Source organism: Falco cherrug, chromosome 7 (genome assembly GCF_023634085.1).
Source record: "Falco cherrug isolate bFalChe1 chromosome 7, bFalChe1.pri, whole genome shotgun sequence".
In the NCBI taxonomy this organism is placed as follows: domain Eukaryota; kingdom Metazoa; phylum Chordata; class Aves; order Falconiformes; family Falconidae; genus Falco; species Falco cherrug.
In genome coordinates, this window is record NC_073703.1 from 35,094,298 (window position 1) to 35,115,567 (window position 21,270).

The 21,270-nt window shown below is 46.8% G+C and overlaps 1 protein-coding gene across 4 annotated transcripts in view; it reads left to right on the forward strand.

Moving 5' to 3' along the window:
* The window catches only part of FERMT2 (FERM domain containing kindlin 2), a 52,029-nt gene that overhangs the window by 25,959 nt on the left and 4,800 nt on the right, over window positions 1–21,270 (forward strand). For 2 of the 4 annotated variants that reach the window (XM_055716234.1, XM_055716235.1), the window contains exons 3-12: window positions 6,091–6,225; window positions 9,882–9,914; window positions 10,369–10,594; window positions 10,748–10,850; window positions 11,182–11,289; window positions 13,131–13,265; window positions 15,348–15,397; window positions 18,050–18,174; window positions 19,458–19,564; window positions 19,926–20,147. In XM_055716234.1, coding sequence (XP_055572209.1) covers window positions 6,091–6,225; window positions 9,882–9,914; window positions 10,369–10,594; window positions 10,748–10,850; window positions 11,182–11,289; window positions 13,131–13,265; window positions 15,348–15,397; window positions 18,050–18,174; window positions 19,458–19,564; window positions 19,926–20,147 — 1,244 coding nt within the window. The remainder of the gene's footprint in view (window positions 1–6,090; window positions 6,226–9,881; window positions 9,915–10,368; window positions 10,595–10,747; window positions 10,851–11,181; window positions 11,290–13,130; window positions 13,266–15,347; window positions 15,398–18,049; window positions 18,175–19,457; window positions 19,565–19,925; window positions 20,148–21,270) is intronic. The other 2 variants (XM_055716236.1, XM_055716237.1) reach the window with 1 other exon arrangement.

The following is a 21,270-nucleotide window of genomic DNA, read 5'->3' on the forward strand; positions in this document are numbered from 1 at the left end:
ATAACTGGAGTCAGGATTTTGTCCTACTTGCAGAAAAAAACATGCAAACATTCAGCATTTGCTGACTCTGTCTCTCCAATGGCCCTTTTTTTCATCCTTGCAATAATTCTCAGCTCCGTCACCACTGGCTGCTTCCTCCTATTCCTCCTCCTCTGGGTCCGTCCCAGACAGTGGTGCCTGGTTTCAGCTCTGGGTACCACTTGCACAGATGGGATTTGTCAGCTGATGCAAACCCCGCTGATTTCGGGTTTTGGGTGGTTTTGCACATCACTGCTCTGACAGCAAGTCAGCAAGTTAATAGGCACTTGGGTTTTCCACCCTGACGTAGGGAAGGCTCTGGCAAAACCCCTGCCAGGGTCAGCCCCAGTTTGGTCTGTGCTTGTGGCACGCGTTGGGCATCTCAGGAGGCTTTATGCGATGTCCTAGCTGTGTGGCCTGGGGCAGCAAGTGGGGAACTTAGCTTTTACCCAGATAAATACTTAAGCACCTGGGCAGCTGAAGAACCCATAATAAAATGTTCTGAATGTAGGCAGGTGTACAAACCTAGTAAACTGTGCGAAGGGGGTGAGGACCTGCTCCACCATCAGATACTGCCCAGTGTCCGGTACAAGCACAGTCTTATCTCCAGGCTCGTCTAAAGTTATGTAAGCCTTTTTTTTTTTTTTTTTTTTTTTTTTGCCTCTGGTCTGTTTTGCGAAAATTTATCTCGAGTGAATTTATGTTGAAGATAAGTCACATATTCAGTTCTGTAAATTTACACTGTGAAACACGATCCATAGGATCACTTATTCCAAAGAAAAATACTTTTTTTTTTTTTTTTTTTTTTTTAAAGTCTGAAATGGGAGGGAAATGGGACTTGAGGTCTCATTTTTCCAAGAATCATTGTAGTGGTGAGCAAAGGCTGTAAGTTTTATGAGTCATTGCTTCAAGACAGTGGTGATCCAGTGCAGAGGTATCCCACTTCAAAACACATTTCCTGATGGAGGGTAACTGGATCAGCATTAAAGAGAGGATTTCCCCTAAATGCTGTCGGCGTTACAAGTAAAATTACGGAGTTTTTATGGTTCAAGAGCTAACCAGGCAAACAAGCCCTCTAGCCTTTTAAGGGAGCCAGAAATTGGGTAGAAAATGGATGCTGAGAGAGCTTCTGTGGAGCATTAATTTCCTTGTCTACCAAAACTGTGAAACTAGTGTGATTTCCCATAATTTCAATTTTTGGGGAAGTCAGTACATGCTCAGAGAGCCCTTCCAGTCGATGTTGTATTGTGTATGTAGGTGATGCAAGAAAACTACAAATCTGATTTCTCATGGGAGTGAGTGCCCATCCCTTGGGGAACAAAAATCATCACTGTGCCCCCCTGACCCCTTGGTCTGCTGCTTGGCAGGATCTGGGGACTTTGCATCTTGGATCGGGACAAAGCAGCAAAATCACCCCTTCTTCCACACTGAGACACATGAATTTCAGTCCCATCTCTGACCGTGACTGCTTTCCCATCACAATACACCTTGGTGGTTAAAGGTGCAGCAGCTGCAAGATATACTTGGTGAATTTAGCGCAAAAGAGCGTAAATTGTGAATTTCACACCCTGTAAGGCAGGTGTGGTTTTTTTTAAAGCCAGTTTTCTGCATGTGGTTGGTGCAGTGCCCTGTGAAGAAAGGAGGGTTTCATCCCAGCTCTGCTGTTCTTCTCTGGATGGGAGATAAATGGGCACAGCTGGGCTGGGGGAGCTGGGCAGTGGCTGGATGAGAAATGAGGGATTACACGAGGGAAAAAAGGCCAAGGGTTTGCCTTCAGCAGGAGACAGCACAGGCACGAGTAGGCTCTTGCAGGCAAATGGAAAAGAAGATGGTGTAGAGAGTAAAATGGCTTCACCCAACAGTTGGAAAAATTTCTCTTGGAGGTTGAAAGCCACCTTCCTGGTCATGTTTTTAAAATGCCTCCCATGAAATGCATGTATGTGTGCTCCTCTCACCAAAGGGCATTTCCCTCACTTGATAAAATTATAGACTCACAGAACGGTTTGGGTGGGAAGGGACCTTTACAGGCCCTCTAGCCCAACCGCCCTGCAATGAGCAGGGACATCTGCAACTCCACCAGGTCACTCAGAGCCCTGTCCAACCTGGCCTGGAATGTTTCCAGGGATGGGGCATCTACCACCTCTCTGGGTTGCAAATCCCCTACATTTGATGAGGCCCTTCTGCTAGGACATGGACATGGAGCTCAGCAATGTTAGGGATCAGCTGCAGCTGGTTCAGCGTGGGCTAGAGGAGATGTCAAAATACAAATGGTTCCTGCTCAAATCCAGCTGAAAAATAGTTTTGGACCAGTTTTTGGTGGGCGCTCTCCCCTCTGTATGGAGGACGCCACATACTGTCACAGATGGTTTCTGCTGGTGGCTGTCACCAGCAATGCTGGAGATGCTCAGTAAGGGGCCAGATAGCTGGGTTTTCACACACTTGCATAATAAATAGAAATAAAATGCTAAAAGGATCATTTACAGTAAATTCTAGTAGACGTTGCCAGTGCCATCTGTCTTGTGTGTACAGACAAGGAGTCTCTTTTAAAGCAAACACAGCCCTGGCCAACGCCATCAGTTGAAGAGTCAACACATCAGCCTTGTTCAGATGGTCACTTCTCCTGGTCCACCCACATTTCACTGACCCTTTTTCCTTCAAAGTGACCTTTGGCAGGAGCAGCCTGGCTTCAGCTGGAAAATGTGGCTGGAATAATTTACAAAGGATTTTGAGTGGGAATTTGGGGCCCTGGGGAGATGTTTTACCCCAGGTGAACAACTCTAGCAAATGGGCTCCTCCAGGTACAGTGGGACTTTGTAAAAAGCCCAAACCTGTATAAAAGACTTTAGTTTTTTGCACCACTTGGATACTTTTGGATTCTTCTCTTCCTGTTATAGCCAGAAAACAGGGGCTGAGGCTCTGGAGCAGTTCCTTGTCCCGGTTTCCAATTAACTGGAGCCCTACCATCTGCAAGCCCTTCCATCCTGGGATAGGCTCTGCTTTAGTTACAGTAACTAAACACCATGTTTGCCAAGCCCAGCTCTATTCAAAACACTCTTTAAGACCCTTTGTATGCTTATTAAGCAGCAGCAAACATTTTTTTCATCAGTAGTTTACTGAAAGATTGAAATGTGCAAAGTTGCTTCTCACTTTTTCTCTAATTCTGGGGTGGGAGGTAAAAACCACTGTCGCTCTTCTGCTGCTTTTCTGCTCTCTGCTTTTTAGCATAGCCAGCTTTATTTTTAATTTCCCCTGCAGCCCTCAGTTGGCTTCAGTAGGTTTGCAAAGTCTCGGGAGACAAGGGTACATCCAGCAGACGGCTGTTTGGGAGAAATTTGCAGCTTAGCAATGGGAAACGTGCTCGGCTGCAGGGGAGTGGGGATGCTCTGGCATCGCAGGGATGCCACTGCCTTTGCCATGTCCCACAGCCATGCGCTGTTTTGAAGCAGCTGCCGAAAACTTGCCCGTATCCTTTGTAATCTGACGATAGCGTCATGAACGACTGAGAGACTATAAAAAGTCGCTTTGATATCAGATGGTCAAGCTTTGGGTAGTCTCCAACAGATTGCTTTCAGGAGCTGAGCTTGGCCCGGAGCCCTTCTCTTGGCCTCTCTGAATGATTTCAGCTGAGAGGCTGTATCAGTTGCTAATGCACCATAAATAAACATCAGAGTATAAACCTTGCTAGCAAAATACCAGGGGAACTCCTCATTTTAGGCTATGCTGCATGTTGTCCCTTGCGCATGCCCCTGGTTGGCCCAGCAGATTTTTTCTCCATGAGGTAAGCTGGCAGTGATAAATGGGAACGCGTAGAGCTGTCTGGATTCATACTGTAGGTATTTATTGCTAGAAATGGTCAAAACGTTGTGCAGTGAAACTAACTCTTGGTTAGTGGTGCAGAGGCGGGCTTTAAGTATGACAATGTGTATGTAGTAATGATAAATCAGTGTTAAATTCAAGTTTAAATTAAGTGAGGCTTATATATAAAAATAAGTAAAAAATACCAATATTAGATCAATAAATAGCTATAAATATATAAATAAAAATAAAGCTTAAATTAAAGCTGTGCCAGATGAAGGTTTGGAATGGGAGACCTGCGATATGGCAGATGGTTAAATCCATAAGTGCCCAACCTTTGGATTCGGGAATGCTGGGGCTGGCAGGATCTATCCCTGGCTGTCACCTAAAGTCAAATCCATCAAATGCGACGGGCACCGCAGGGGTGGTGCACAGGCTGTTATTTAAAATAGCAGAAAAAATAAAGGGAAAAGCACAGGTTATTTAAAATAGCATCACGGGGAGGCTGTCACTGTGTCCTCCCCGGGAGGGGACAGTCCGTGTGCCAACCCCATGATGCTCACTGTGTCTATAAACAGGGAGGTGAACCCGGGGATGTGACCTGTCAGGGAAGCCGTGCTTCAGCAATTTTTTTAAAAAAAAAACCCAAGTTTTGGAATGTACTGTTTGTAATGGCAGCCATCCCCTGACAAATGTGGGAAAGCACTTTGGGTTCATCGGCTCACAGTGTGTCCCTGGATGGGGCGAGTGGGGACCAGAGCCTGGCTGCCAGGGTGATGTTTCCCTGCTTGTTTACAGTAAGAAAAGGTGCTGGTGCGGGCAGGTGTGAGTTGGAGCGGTCACATCTGCCATGGGGATGTGTCCCCTTTGGTCACAAGTTGGGGACCAAATTCCAGCTTTAATTATAATCCCGCGCCTGGGAGCGTACAGCAAACTCCCACTGCTGCCAGTGTGGTGGTGAGATATGAGCCCTGTAACTTTTCCTTGTTAGAATAATGAGTTATTGTCTCGTTCAGCATTCCTCTCGGTGGGAAAAGTACAGCCTGGCTGCAGCGCAACCAGCTCCCTGTCCTCTGTCTCCTGACCTCCCTTGCAGCTACAGCTGCAGGCTTCGACGTGCAGCCGGGATGGGTCTGGGGGCTGCTTTCCTTAGGGCATCCCAGCAGCAAAGCTTTGCACATCTCCCTGCAGCTGAGCATTTTCAGGCAGTACATGCGAAAAACCAGAGCTGAACGTGGACGACCAGCTGCAGAGGAGAGCTCTGAAACTCTTCCTTCCAGGCTCAAGCATGACCCATAATCTCTTTTCCAACCCAAGCTGTACTTCAGAGCTGTCCGACCGCCTTCCGTCATTGCAATAGGATGGCTTTGTGCCCAGGTGAATGCTTTTCCAGGTCAGTTCCCACATATCGACGGAGGACAGTTTAGATGGAGAGGGTCTTTTGCTCCTCTCTTGGTTTTTGCAGGGCCGGCGAGGGACTCCTGACTCCCCTCCAGTTCCTCTGTGGTTTCAGTGGTATGACGGATGGTGGGCTCCACGTTCCCAGAAAGGTCCTTCCCGCTTAGAAGCGACTGCAGCAGGCAGGAGCAAACTCAGAGTACAGCCTTAGTGGGAAACGGCCCTAAAATTCTCTTTTTCATTAGCTCCCCATACTCCAGTGGCTTAAAACACAAACATGCTGTGATGCTCTTCATTTTAAGTAACATGGTTTTAAAGTTTTTCAGGCTGGTTCTGGGCAGGGAAATAGGAGAGATTTGCTGTGAAAAGGAAACACTTCGGCCAAGATCTCTTTAAAAAGTGGGTGCCTTAAATACAGGCTCTAAAATTTCCAGTCTTGGGCGTAAATAAATGGTTTAACTCTTGGATTGCTCCTATGGAAGTGAGAGTACCTGGCCTGTTGCCTAGGTGCCTAAATAGGGGGTTACATGCTGATTAATACATATAATTTTTTATATTAATATTTACGGTAATGGGTGAGAATGGTACTAGGCTCTGTCGCAGGTTCTGGCAGTGCTTATATTTGCATTTGAGTGGCTGTGCCTGGGCAGTTCTGCATTTTACCCAAATGCTGTGTTACCTCTCCAGCCAAGGACCATGTTTGTTTCTGACAGGCTTGCAGGGAAAATGTGCTCAACTTGATTTTTAACCACTGCAAAGCAGGAGTATCAGCCGAGGGAGATACTGCTCATTGCTGGATATTGTTTCTAATGGGAAGATATTCTTTTTTCCCCTTTTTTTCCATCCTGCCTTTATAAAAGTGGTCCATTTTCTCCCCAGACATCAGGCATCCAGAAGAGCTCTCCCTTTTGAGGAAACCCAGAGATCCATCAAAGAAAAAAAAGAAGAAGTTGGATGATCAATGTGAAGATGACGCCTTCGAGCTGGAGGGTCCGCTGATCACACCAGGGTCGGGTGAGCTGGGGCTTGCTTTGCGAGGATGAGCTTGCAAGAAAGGGGTTGGCAGGAGGCAAGCAGATAATAAAATGGGGGGGAAAATAACATAGCGGTGTTGGTCTGACCTAACTCCTTAAGGTCTGTGCAAGGAACGGACCCCAGATAAATCCCACGGATCATGCAGGGCTGCAGCACTCAGTCACGGTCACACAGATGCATGCCTGAAGCTGTCACGCATATGGGGGAGCAGAAGAATGCCAGACTTCATAAAATAAAACAGAAACCAAGTGTGACCACTTTAACACTCAGATTGTGTTACTGAAAGGTTTTCTTACCCTATTAAGAAAGGAGTTAAATGGAAAATCTTTCCTAATGTCAAATTCCAGGTTTGTTTTAGGCAGTACCACTGCTCTACTCCTTATAGCCCAGCAAAACCCATTGCATTAATGTTTGCTTATGTTAAGGGTGTAGCTATAGATCCTAATGCTAAAAAAACCCTTTTATTGCTGGGAGGGTAGTTTACCAGTCTGGCTTACAGAACCAGAGCAGCATTGGTAAGAGAATTACTAACGGAGTAACATCACTAATGGAGTAACATTGCTGATGGAGTAACATCTCTTGCCCCAGGCAGCAAAGTGATACAGGGAGGTGTTTGCAAGCAGAGGGTTTTTTTGGCTCTGCTCCGTGGCTGCTGGAGGTCTGGTGTTTGAAGGCAAATGGCAGGAGTTTAAACCATAAAGTCGGCCAAGTGGGAGCACTTTAGCCCAAATGGACTTGTGGAGAAAGCCGCAGTGATGCACACTGCTGGGCAGGCAAGACGTGTCTGGCTGCCAGAGCTCTTGGGTTTAAATCCAGCGATAAGAAGGAAGCAGGGTAGATTTAATTAAAAAAAACCCAAACTTGGAATTTCATAAAGTTGTATTAATTGGTCTTAAATTAAATGAAGTACAAGTGAAGGTCATGCAGTGTGGTTAGTGCCACTTGTGACTCTGAGCTTGCAAGGTTTTGGCTGCGCAGGGCACGGGCGAGGGCGATGATGCCCTCGAGCTGCCGTGCCAGAGTGATGTGCACATGGGCTCTGCAGGGAGCCATCAGCACGGGTTCGTAGCAAGGGAAAAATAATTCTTCTTTTGCTCCGGTCTTGCTCTTTCTCCTCTTAGTTACTTGAAAATATTTCTGGACTAGTCCTCTCCCACTCCTGACTCAGGCAGTTTTCGCTGCATCAGGCAAGGCTCAATTTTCATTTTCATTTGGCATTTTCATCTTGAAAGTCCATAATTAACCTTCCCAAAAGTCAGCATTCACAGAGGGCATCTCCATTAGAGTAATAGGAAATACTTGGCCTGCTTCAAGGGAAATATATGCAAAAGATAGCTTTTTATTTTAATTAATTATTGGTCTTTCAGTGAGTAGCTTTGAACTATCTTGCTGGTTTTGCTTTCCTTGTGAATGAAAGTACTTTTGCTGCAGGTTTTAATTACTGCAGCTACCTGCCATGTTTAGGTGCCACTAGTTAAAGGTCATGGTTTTAATCTGAATAAGCTTTTTGTAGTGTTGTTCCAACATCAGTTTGTGTGCCGAATACTTCTGGAAAGTGAGTTAATATTTCAGGATCTGCTTATTTCAGTGCATGAAGATGTGATGGGCATGTTTTGTCACCGAGCTCCCTGTACCTGGCAATGAAACCATTTAAATCACTGTAGGCAGAGCTGTCAATACACCCACAGTACATGTTGCCCAACACTTTCCATTAGAAGACCTGTATTCACTTGTTTATAAGTTTGCCAAACTTACAGCTATTTCACCTGGAACTTTCCATGACATTGCCTGCCCTCAGGCATATTCTTTAAGGGAAGCTTCTTCTGAGATGTTTCAGATGTTTGGAGAAGGTCATGAGGAGAACATCCGAGGGGAAGCTTTGCTCCTCTGGAGTAGACACCTGAACGGAGGAATGTGGGGAGATGTCCATGGGAAAATCTGCCTGATTTGGGGCAAGAAGTGGGGTTTTCTTCTGATGGCCCAGTTAATGCTCAGCCCTGTCTGCTTGAGCCACATGAAGGTGGAGGCTGGCACACTGCAAGGGCAGATGGGGAGGAAGCAAGAGCATCTCTCGGGATGCAGGTTACGGATGGTGCTGGTGCTGTATTGCTGGTTCTTGTTAGACTGCTCTGTTCTAGCATTACAGTGGTCTGTGGGGAGAGCACGTTTCTGCCACCTTTATAATCATAGTATTGTAGAATATCTCAGGTTGGAAGGGACCATAAGGATCACCAAGTTCAACTCCCAAAGTATAAGTACCTGGTGTAAGTACCTGGCAAGTTGCCTCTGGCCTTCTCCTTGCAAGTGTGAAGCTTGAAGGTGGATATCTCCATCCCTTGACCATTTCTGCTGCTTTTTTGCTCATGCCTGGTTTGCTGGGTTTGTCCTGAAGGCAGGTACACACAGTGCTTACTGGTCCCCCAGGTCATTAATACAAACCGGGATGCTGGCAAAACTAGCATGAGCATTAAAAGCATCCTGGTGGTTTTCTTGTTCAATGGTGACGGATGGTTTTCAGTTGTATTTTCCATTCTGTCAGGCAGTTTAGAATCATGTTTCTGTATTAAGTTTCCTAACCCAGATGTTGGCTGTCATTGACATGCCACTGATTCAAACCATTCTTACTGCTCCTTGAGATACCCATTGCAAAAACTGACAGTTTGGAGAGGTTTTTCTGTTGGTTTGGTCTTAGACTTTTCCAGATGTCTTAGCTCAGCGTTCTATCATGTCTTGCTCACTCAGAGAGGAGGGATCATTTCGAGTGAGGAGGTGGAGGGTGGCCCGAGGTGGTTCAGGGCAGCAGCATGAGGTGGCACAGAAGACCTTGCTTGTGGCATCTCAACCCTGCCACATGCCGCCTTTGACACCCTCAGTAGTGTTTTTGGAGGTAGAGTGGAAGAGCATCGATTTGCACATCTGAGTAGGCTTGTGATTTTAAAAGGACACACATCTTTCCCAAAAAGCCAGTTCATTAGTGGTCCTTCTAGCTAGGTACTGGTGTGCAGATTTATGCCCAGCAAGTGATGCTGATATCCACATGCAGTGGAATTACTGACATTAGGATACAATCGTGGAACCTCCCTTATTTTGAAAATCTGGATTTTATATTCTTAACTTAAAAACCAATACTCCTGTGAGATGAATAGGGACTATTTAGCTCTCAGCTATTTTGGAGGATGAGGTACCAAGCTGGATCCGCTTTCTTCTCTTCAAATTTGTAATTTTAAGAAGGTTTTTTTTTGGTCTGCTTTGAGTCTGTATGAACTGTAAAGCTTTAAAAGGCCTGGGAGTAATGTGGGCTTTGGGATCAGTTTTGCACCAAATCGCACCACTTGCTCAGCATATTAATACCAAATTTGTTTGGCCGTCTCAGCAAGCTTTTCCATCCGTGAAATGCCGTGTTTCCGTGCCCAGCTGTTTCTTGTAACGTGAATAAAATAACGTGGAGTCACTTTGGTTGCTTTGCCTGCCGAGTCCACCAGCGCTGCTGCACACACTCAGTTTGGGTGGTTAAACCTTACCTGTGCTATTCTGCCCTCTTCTGAAAATGCCCATTTTCGGCTTCTGTCCTTTCCTTCTCTCCAAGTGACTTTCTCTCGCCTTCTCACTTCCCTCCTTTCTTTCCCTCTCTATAGGCACCGATATTCTTTACATCGGCCCCGTCAAAGGTGAGCTCCACCTCAGTAGGACTTTTGCGCTCTGCCTCTGGTCTCTTTGGCTGCGCCCTTAGTTTATTTTCCTGCTCCTCTAAAACTTTTGACTTCCAAAATCTTTAAGCAACAGGTAATACCGGTAAGTTGGGGGCTGTTCATGTCCCAGGTGCCACAGAAACACAGGGGGAAGGAGTTTCCTGGCGTGGGAGAGCTGCGCCTTTTCCCATGAATTTGGGCTAGGATGAGTTTTCCATTAGTTTTGCTCTCGGAGAAGAGCCGAGAGAGAGGGACAGCTTTTCATGGGAAAACAAGCAGCACAGCGTTTTCCCATTGTGGAAAAAAAAATGGTAAAAAAAGGGAAGTTTTTTCATCTGCTGGCTTCAGGTTTGTGCCTCTGAGTTGGCTTGGTTGGGAGCAGGCAGGGCTTGGCCCTGAGCTAACTCCGAGCTTCTATTCCTCTTACCGGTAGGAAACATATATTCAAGCCCAGGACTGTATAGCAAAACGATGACACCGACCTATGACGCTCACGACGGCAGTCCCCTGTCACCCACTTCAGCCTGGTTTGGTGACAGTGCCTTGTCGGAGGGCAACCCGGGCATCCTGGCCGTGAGCCAGCCCGTCACCTCCCCAGAGTCCTTAGCAAAAATGTACAAGCCACAGGCACTGCTCGATAAAGCCAAAATCAACCAAGGGTGAGTTAAGGATTTTGTCTTCTGCTCTTTTCTTCCTTTTTTGTTTGGGGTTTTTTTTTTTCCCCCAATATGTGGTTTTAAGTTGCATTCTTGAAAGCATCACAACTGCACCAGAGTTTTTTGTGTGTGTTATCCCATGTTGATAATTTACAGGTGGCTGGATTCGTCCCGATCTCTTATGGAGCAGGAGGTGAAAGAAAATGAGGCTTTGCTGCTCCGGTTCAAGTACTACAGCTTTTTTGACCTGAATCCAAAGGTACAGAGCTGTTGGTTTTTTACTTGCATCTTGCAGGCAAAGGCATTGAGCGAATGATGCCTTTATCTCTAATGTGCTTTTGTGTTGGTAAATCCTCCACTGCTTTGAAAATTGGTCATGCAGGCATCAAACCCAGGTTTACGTGCTCCCATGTACCAGTTCGCTAATGCTTAGGTATCACTAGAGGGTTGCTTAGAGCCACTCTGCTTCGGTGGCAGAGGCTTTTCAGTCTCAGATTGAAGTGTTGTGTTGAAATGAAACACGTAGTGGTGCGTCTTGAACTGAGCTCATACATTTTACAACCAGTCTGTGTTTTTGCACTGTGCTGTAGTATGACGCGATCAGGATCAACCAGCTGTACGAGCAGTCCAAATGGGCTATTCTGCTGGAGGAGATTGAGTGCACGGAGGAAGAAATGATGATGTTTGCGGCGCTGCAGGTAGGAGGCAGACCAAGACACTTACAGTTTTGGTTAAACTTGATTTTGTAGCTTTGCAGACCTCTCTGTTGATGAATGTTGATTAACACAATAAGGGAAAACTGCTGTAACTGGTCTTTGTCTTTGGTGGGAGCTTGGATTTCCCATGCTGGTAGAGGTCAGATCATTTCCCATCTCCTGATACTCACTTGAGCTTATTAGGTAATTTAAATATTTGCTGCTGATTACTTGTCATGAAAAGGAACTTGACCTTCTTTTACCAAACATGTTTATGTCTATCTTAACTTTTAGTTTTGCCCTTCTTAAAAATCCCCAGTAAGTACACTAGGTTACTGAACTATGTGTTTCTGGCACGCTGCCCCCCAGACAGCTGGTGGTAGTCTGTGGGTTTCCCAAAACTATTTATTTATCTGTTTTGTGAAATACTTGGTGTGATTTGGCATAAATACTACACCTGCTATTGACATCTGTAAGATGGATGGCAGGCCATTTGCTACGTGTGGTCTGGCATGCCTTGTTGCTGTAGGAGGCAGAAATATCCCCGTGAAGAGGAGGGCTGTCTGCTCCTAGAGCCCTTCCTAGGAAAAATAAGAGTGAAAACAGAAATATGAAGACTCTCCAAGTAGTCCAGAGTGGGTTGGATGTGGTCCTTTGTGTGAGATTTTATGGATGTTTTGGTTTTCTTGGGGTAAAAGATGCAATGGATCCTCCCAAATTGAGAGGAGTGGCTGATAACACCAGAGGGTCGTGCTGCCATCCAGAGGGACTTCGGCAGGCTGGAGAAATGGGCCAACACGAACCTCGTGGAGTTCAACAAGGGGAACTGCAAAGTCCTGGCCCTGGAGAGGAACAACCCCAGCACCAGTATATTCTGGGGGCCTCCCAGCTGGGAAGCAGCTTGGCAGAAAAGGACCTGGGGTTGCTGGTGAACACCAAGTTGAACATCAGCCAGCAAGGTGCCCCTGGAGGAAAGAAGGTTGAATGGTATCCTGGGCTGCACTGGGCAAAGCATTACCAGCAGGTCGAGGGAGGGGATCCTTCCCCTCTGCTCAGCACTGGTGGGGCCACACCTGGAGTGCTGCATCCAGTTCTGGGCTCCTCAGTGCAAGGGAGACAGGGACACACTGGAGAAAGGCCAGGGGAGGGCCACAAGGATGATGAAGGTCCTGAAGCACCTTGCCTATGTGGAAAGGCTGAGGGAGCTGGGACTGTTCAGCTTGGAGAAGACAGGGTTCAGGGGGATGTTACTAATGTATGTAAATGCCTGGTGGGAGGCTGGAAAGGAGCTGCAGCCAGGCTGTTCTCAGTGGTGCCCAGTGCCAGGACCAGAGGCAATGGGCACAAACTGAAACACAGGAGGTTCCCTCTGAACATCAGGAAACATTTTTTTACTGTGAGGGTGACCGAGCACTGGCATAGGTTGCCCAGAGAGGTTGTGGCGTCTCCATCCTTGGAGATACCCAAGGCAACTGGACGCTGTCCTGGACAACAGCTTTAGGTGACCCTGCTTGCACAGAGGGTAGGACCAGATGACTTGCAGAGGTCCCTTCCAACCTCAGCCAGTATGTGATGCTGTGAAAAGAGTTGCTCTGCCCCGTGAGGTCCAGAGCAGTCCTTCAGGGTTCGTACCACTGACTCCTTGGACTGAAAACAGCCAAGCTGGTCATTCCTGTCTCAACTGCGTGTAGGTCTCAGTGCTCGCTAACCTCTGCTCCCGCAGAGGATACGGCTCTGTTTTTCCACTCTCTGCTTCCCAAGCGTGGTGGCTGTGTTGTGATGAGCCCACAGCAGCCAGCAGATCACTGGAGCATCCTGGTGAAGTGCTGTGCTTTGCATTTCAGTACCACATCAATAAGCTGTCCATCATGTCCTCGGAAAACCACCTGAACAACAGCGACAAGGAGGTGGATGAGGTGGATGCTGCACTCTCGGATCTGGAAATTACTTTGGAAGGTGGCAAAACATCGACAATCCTGGTAAGGGCTGCAAGCGTGTAGTGGCAGGGCAGCTTGCACGTCCCCTCCCCACCTCACACAAGGCAGGAATAATCATCCCAAGCTGGGAGTTTTCCCAGGCATCCAACCTTTTTTATTTCCTTCCTCTCCCCTTGTTTCTGTTTCTGCTCTCACAGCATGAGGAAGTTCCACAACCCAGTGAAGCAACACAAAACATAGACCCCAATAATATTTTCTTTAAAATAGTATTTTTTAAAAATACCAAAAGGTAGTTTGGGTGGGAGGGAACCCCGGGCAGTGTCCAGCATGGGGCCAGCACCAAGCTGGAGCTCTGCTCTGAGCCCAGAACAGCATAAAACCTCTTTGAGCACATGGACGTATTGAACCGCAGGCTTCATTTAAGCTGTAAGACTGCCTTCTGTTTTTGGGGGGTTTGCAGTTAATTTAGCAGGGATTGCTCAGCCAGTCCTACATACCCAGCTCTGCGTTGTTGCAGAGGTCAAGTGCAATATTGCTTTTTTTCCTGCTGAGACCATAACACCAAATGGTGCTGGAGAAGTCCTGGAGGAGCCAGGATCTTACTGAACTCACCCTCCCCCCCGGCACCAAGCCACCTTCCTGGTGAGATAATGGGAACCTAAATTAAAATTAATTTTGACTCTGTTCTCGCTACTGACTTTCCAAAACATGGAGTTCTTCATGCTGAGGTTTCTCTTCCACTGTTTTTAATTCATGGCAAACTTTTACAGCACCTAAACAGCTGCTGTGATTTTCAGAAATAACTTATGCTTATGGAACCCTATTTTTATTAGACTGGATTTTAGCCTGGAGTGGGCTATGACTGAATTTCAGAGGATTTCAGGGGTTTTTTTCTGATATGCTGTTTTAACACTGGTTTTCCATCTTTAAAAATGTAAAGTCCAAGAACTAAGCTGCAGAAAAACCACAAGGTCCAGTCAGACTTGGCACAGCACAGCTTTTCCAGGCATTTTTCACATTTATACCATCTCTGAGTTTCATTTTAAGTTCTTTCAAACCCTAAAATCCCTGAAATTTTCCAGTCTTGCACTTCATGTAATTTTTTTAGGCGTTTATGAAGGGTCTTTTTGAAGTTAACATCCATACTTAGCCTGCTTTACTAGCATTAATAACGGCAGAAGTTTACAGTATTAACCAGGCGCCACAGGGAGAGCAGCACTGCTTTGGTGCGACAGAAACGATGACAAGCTTTTATCACCAAGGGATCTTTTATAATATCTTTGCAAAACCAGATTTGAAACACAGTACTAAGGAACAGTCCCTGCCAGATAGGAGTGAAGACAACAATGATTCATCAAAAAAACTCCATCCTTTTCCATAGGGGTTGCTAACACTAGCCATTTCCAGATGCATTCGAGTAATTGAATATGGATAATGGGCAATTACTGGATTGTTTGTTTAGATTCTGCATTTTTTTCCCCGTGGTATCTATAAACAGCATTGCTCATTGCAGACAGAAAGTAAACTGTCTTGCTACTGGAAGCTATTGAAGCAGTTTTTGCTTTTTCTGTCCTTCAAAAACCCTTCAATTCGAGCTCGCGGGTATTGCGAGTACCACCCTGTATATCTTCCTCATGCAGAGCATGAAGATAAACTCAATGTGAAAAACGCTGGGGGAGAAAAACCTTTCTAGACCGTCAGAAAGCCCTTCCCCAGTCCTGCAGGGAGGTGCAGAGCAGCATCTTTTCCTTTTGTTTGGAACATAACCTAATAACTAAGGGAGGAGAAAAATCCCTGTGTGAACACGAGCCGGTGTGACCGCCGGTGACCTCACGGGTGGGAATTGGCTCCGGCGGCAGCAGCAATTCCTGAAAGAAAAATAAAACCCTGTCCTCTGGTTTCCTAACAGCACTTCTGTGCCATAGATTTTTTTTCTTTGCTTGCTTCTCCCCTGAAGTGGATGAGGCTTTCTCAGAAGCATTTGCGTGACCCCTGAGCCCCAGTGTTGGCCGGTGAAGCTGCCACCAGCTTCCTGCCCCGTGCAGCATCGCTCCCCTCCTGGCCCCACCACCGGGCTCCGCTTGCTCGGGCTGGCGGGTCAACGGGATAATCTTTACTTTTCAGGGTGACATCACTTCCATCCCAGAGCTTGCCGACTACATTAAAGTCTTCAAGTAAGTGCTGATGAGAAGAGGTGCTTGTGAAACTGGTAATGTCTGTGAATAATTAATAGTCCTACCGCGTAATATCCTTTTTTTTTTTTTTTAATCCCCTGGCCTTAAGATCTTGCTGCGCACCTCTATGTTACCTTGTGTGAAAAGCCACCCAGCAGCAGCTGCGTAATACCACAGCTCAGCATCTGTGCTCTTTTACTATTAAAACATTTTCCTTCTTTATCCTGTAGCACAGTCACTAAGAATTTCACACTGTTCGAAATATTTGATACTGAAGTTGATTGGTTCTTAGATATAAAACCCAGGATGTTTTCCCACCATTGCTGCCCTAGCAGGTACGCATCCCTCCAGGAGAGCTTGCTGCATCCCGTAGCCAGCAGCATGTGCTGGGATATTTCTCTGACATGGTTAATGCTCAGGAGATAATCAAGCCATCCTAAAATTAGGACTGAAACTTAGAAACCTCGCTCAAATACTTCTGCTGGTTTGCAAGAGGCCAGATGAATTCTAAGCAGCCGGGATCCCAGTCTAACTGCCCTCTCCTTGCCAAAAGGAGCAGGTTAAGCTGACTCCGCTCCTCTTCCAGCTCACTCAGGATTTAGGTGTTTTTTTTAATTTTGCTTGGACTTGGACAGTGTATGTGGAAACTGGGAACAGCAGCGTCTGGACTTTGAGTAACAGTTTGGCAGCCACAACGGTCTTTTGCAATTTATTGCCTGCTGCGGCAAGGGTTACGGTGAAAGTTCTGGAAACTGGAAATAATGAGATTTCACAGCATAGCTATAGGATATAGAAGAAAAGCTGTAGGCAGAGAAATAGCTCTGGAACAAGCCTTTATTTTATTGTTTGGTTCTGGAGCCAGAACCTAGCACTTCTGTTCTGAAAAACTCTCCCTCTCTGAAGGCTAATTAATAAGGTCTCCGTGTGGGTCTGGGCTTGCGGTCTGTCTTAACTGGGGCAGAGTTTCAGGGCTGCAGCTTGTGCCCTGCATCTGAGTGGGTATTTTTTCCCCCCTTGAACAAGCAAACAAACAAAAGACTTGCTCTTTCCTTTGATGTGCTTATTTGGCAGGACTTGGGGAGCTAATGGCTTGCAAATTGGAGCACCAGTTGGTGGGGCAGGAGATGGAGCAGCAAGAAGCTGCTGGTTCCTCACCTGGCGCAAGCCCCAAACCCTGGGGTTGGGATTTGAGGCCGTTCTGCCACGGCAGAGAAGCACAGAATTGCCATTTGTTCCTAAAATGGAGGGCCAGGAGGTATTTTAGTGCCAGAAGCCCAGTGTAAATGGCGCAGTTAGTATCTGGCTCAGCTTTGGACGTGCCTCTTGTCACACTTCGGTTGGGGAGGAGCTGCAATATATGTCCCAAGTATGCCGTATATGTAAGTCCTATATATATGTCCCTATAAGTGCTTGGTTTTGCTGTAGAGACTTGGGATGTTTCTCTCTCCCCTGCCAGCCAGGTTACCGCCTGTGCCAGCCAAAGTGCTGCACAGCACTTTGCAGTTTAAAGGAGCCCTCAAAAAAGCTCAGGACAGTAAAGATGTAGTAAAGCATCTTTAGTGAAGGATGGGGAAACCTGCATGTGTAGGATGACTTCGCTGTAGGTTGGTGACTTCTGTTGTGGGAGGCAGCTTTCAAAGGAGATTGTGGTTGTAAAGGTTGCACAGGGCACAACTGTGTGTGTCAGGGCTTTAGGAAGAGGAAAATCAGGAAAGGCAGGAGGAGGAGGCAGCAGATGTCCCAGCCTCAGATGCCCTTCAGGTGTGGGAACAGCGAGGTTCAGGCAGATGCTGTTTCTCCCCCACCTCCCGTTTCCTCCAGACCCATGCACCCAGAGCAGCCCCCAGCATGCTTTTGCTTGAAAGTGAAAGTGCAGAGTCTCCCAGACCAGCAACTGGGGCCATCACGTATTTGATTTCTATAGATGAGGGTTCAGCAGCTGTTTCTGGGATGGAGACGTGAGAAATGCATTGCAGTGAGAGGCTGCACAGCCTTCAAATAAGGTTTAGAAATTAGGGGGGATAAAGAAATTCGGAAACATGCAGCTCTACAAAGGTCCTGGGCTTGTGGTGGGCTAAGCGGGCTCAGGGTACCACCATGCCAGGTGGTCGCTTTGCTTTGCTGCGGGCTTGCAGGGCCGTCAGCTCTCCGCAGAGTCAAGCAAAATCCATGTTTTCCATAGAAAAGAACTGAACCTTTTCTGATGTGAAATGGAGTATTTAAGAAGAAAACAACAAGTGTATTCATGCATGTGCTTGACTGACAAGTCTTTTAGAAGTACCGCTTCCTTTCAGAGCTTGAGCAAAGTGGTTCCAGTTTAATGTGGCGAGCAAAGAGGCATATTTTGCAGCGGTTGATGGGCATGTGTATTTTTGTAATACAGTTCTCCAGCTCCTCCCACCTTGTCCCAAATTAGTGGGACCTCCATGGGACTGAAGAGTCCAGACTTGCAATTGTAGCTCAATTTCTTGACCCAACGTTGTAGCGAAGGGATGGTGAGTGGTGGCTGAGGTCCCAGGCAAGGACTATCCCAGGGGCAAGCAAAATCCAAGCTGCTGACACCAGATTTTCAAGGGTGAAACAAGTTTCCCGGTGCAGCAGCTTGGTTTAGGAGCTTAAACCAAATGTCATGTCCCTCAACCTGTCTGGCAGGCCCAAGAAGCTGACATTGAAAGGCTACAAGCCATATTGGTGCACCTTCAAAGATACCTCTATCTCCTGCTATAAAAGCAAAGAGGAATCCAACGGGACTCCTGCACACCAGATGAACCTGAGAGGTAAGTTAAGCGGAAGCCCTGTTGCATTTTATTCCAGTAGCAGGCTGCTTCTCTCGCATCTTGTTCTCCCACTACTTTTATCTTGGCGTGCTATCCTAGGGTTGGGTAAATAAGTTTAAAGGAGCAAGGATGAGGGGGTTTGATAGCATGGGATATACTTAGCCTTCTAGAAAGTGAGTATGGGATATGTGTGACCCCCAGGGGAAGTGCCACCAGCTCCCCAATAGTGTGGGGAGACAACTTGCCCTTCTGCTTTTTGTTGTGGCTGTCCAAAAGAACTGAACTAACTCCCTCAGCAGAGAATAAATTTGAGCTGGAGAGAACAGACCATTCTGTTCCTCCGCTGCTGTTAAATTTTTTTCCTCCTTTCCCCGGTGCTGGTTGTGAGCAGCCTCACTGAAGTGCTCCCTGTGAGCCTTGCACTGCTACGGTCGGTGGCTTTTCAGATGTCAAGTTAAACATTCCTGTTCCGGCAGCCACCAAACTGCAGAGAGCTCATTTTTTGCCCTGTGGAGGCAGGAGCAGATGTGATGCCAAGCGACCTCGAGCTGCAGTCAGAGCGAAGCCCGGCCCGCAGGACCTTTTTGGGAACTTTTGAAATATCTGCTGTGACAGCACGTTTAAAAATTCTTGGAGGCGGCATTGAAGCAGCGCCCCGGCTAACTTGGCTGTTCTGTTCATCACTCCCCAGTGTTTATACAACCACTTGTAGTTCTCTGCAGTTCTCTTAGTTCAACACCTAAAGTGGGATGCTCACACCTCGCCACTGATTGCAGCAGCTACGCACTCAGCCATAATAATGTGTAGGGGTTTCAGCACCTGTCTAGCCACCTTTTCCTACCCCTTCATGAAAATTTCAGGGACACAGGGTGTTTGCCAGCCATCAGGTCCATTCACGAGGCCACGCAGGAACTATGAGATGAATTCTGCGAGCACGTGTTAGCTTTGGCTTCATCGCTTTCAGATCAGGTCTTGCTTTTCCCCCCCTTTTTTCCTGTCTCTTGGAAAAAGAGACATCTGACACGGTTGTTCTCCCTGCTGTGTAGAGTGTTCATGCCATCAGAGATGTGGTGTGAAACTTTTGCAGCCCTGAGATGCCATCGGAGACCCTTTAGTTGGAGAGCGTTGCTTTTTCTTCTCTTCATTTTTTTTTTTTTTTTTTTTTGGTTTTTACCTCTTTTTTAAAGCATAGTTGTTCACAGCCTTGTTAAGCACTGGTTTTTACCTCTTTTTTAAAGCATAGTTGTTCACAGCCTTGTTAAGCACTGGCTCCCTCATTGCAGGCTGTGAAGTTACCCCTGATGTGAACATCTCTGGTCAGAAGTTTAACATCAAACTTCTGATTCCGGTGGCGGAGGGAATGAATGAAATCTGGCTTCGCTGCGATAACGTAAGTTTATTGGACTGGCCGTCTCTTTGCCCTTTGCCCACCATCAGCTCATGCTCGGATGTGCCGTGTAGCTGGTGTCGAGTAAAAAAAATGAGCAGATGCACTCACATGCGTCTCATCTCAACGTTCAGCATTGCATGTGAGCACATGTGCAAATTTGGAGGAGAAAACCAGCCCCTGCTTTTCCTTGGCTTTGTCCCATGGTCGTAGCCTACACGTTGGCTGGGATTCTGCCCATCTTTGTGTGTGCTCGAGTCTCCTGAGGATGGAAGGGAAATAAAGACTCCCTGGAGTTTTACTGGGGGGAGTAGATGGTAGTCCCACCGCTCTAATGGGCACGGGTCTGTGTTTTGGGGGGCAGGAGACGCAGTACGCCAGCTGGATGGCCGCCTGCCGCCTGGCCTCGAAGGGCAAGACGATGGCAGACAGCTCCTACGGCATGGAGGTGCAGAACATCCTCTCCTTCCTGAAAATGCAGCATTTGAACCCAGACCCGCAGGTGATCCCAGAACAAATCAACACTGACATTAATCCCGAGTGTCTGGTTTCTCCTCGCTACCTGAAGAAGTACAAGAACAAGCAGGTATGTGCTGGCCCACTCTCCCGGAGCGGTGTTGGTGTTGGTGTGGACCAGGCTGACCATACACCCCTTTCGGTGGTAGCCAGACTTTAACACTACATGTTTTGGATGTCGTCACTTAATTGAATGCACACGGTTACTAAAATGAGATGCCGACTGAAATACGTGGTTTCGATCCAGCACCTGGGGATGACACCCACGATCTTCATTATGCCACATGTTATGCGACGGTGCACGTACACAGCCTCGGCAGCGGGGAACCGTTTATTTTAAATGCATTTAAATTTTAGTTACGTTTATTTGAAATACATTTTGGGAATGTTTTTTCCCCCTGCTGATACCGAGTGATGGTGCAGCAAAGTATGGGTCAGCTGCCCCCATACCTCCCTGCACAGACGTAGCAGCAATGAGATGGAATCAGTCCCCGGTGCTGGGACTAAAACCCATTCCCTTGCACAGAGTCCGTGCAGAAATCCTCAGGATGAGCGGAGTTGCAGTTCCTTGCAGTGCTTTATCCAGACTTGGCTGTAATGCGGTTTGCATATTTCCCTCTTTGCTTTTCCACTACTTCCAAATGCCAGTCCTTGAAACATTGCTTCATTTTGAGTTGCTGTGACTTGTGCTTGAACTCCACACTACATTCGATCCGTGCATGACAGGGCTGAACTGTTCTGCGCTGGAAATGAATGCATGACTTTCTGAAAGACATTATATGTCAGGACAGCAGCAAAAATAAGTAAGGCATTGCTCTGTGGCCTTTTGGTGACTTAATCGTTCAGCTGTAGCTTCACAGCCTGGCTGGCTGTGGCTAGATACGATTTCTCCAAACCCAGAAGAAGGCTGCAAGTCAGAGAAGCAGGAAAAATATAACTTTTTATTGGCACAGCATGATGATTTCCTGGCAGTGGAGTTATATTTTATATAGCCCTTATTGTTCTTCTGAATAAGCCTTTATATCCACTTGGATGGAGGAAACGCTGCATAAATACACCATTTTAACATATATAATACCTTCTAGGCTTGAACTCAGTAAAATGGAGGCACCTGGAAAAATATTAGCTTGCAGAACTTGCTTATCGTGCAGGTATCCTCCTTATAAAAATAACCTCCGTCAAAGTGCAGGGAC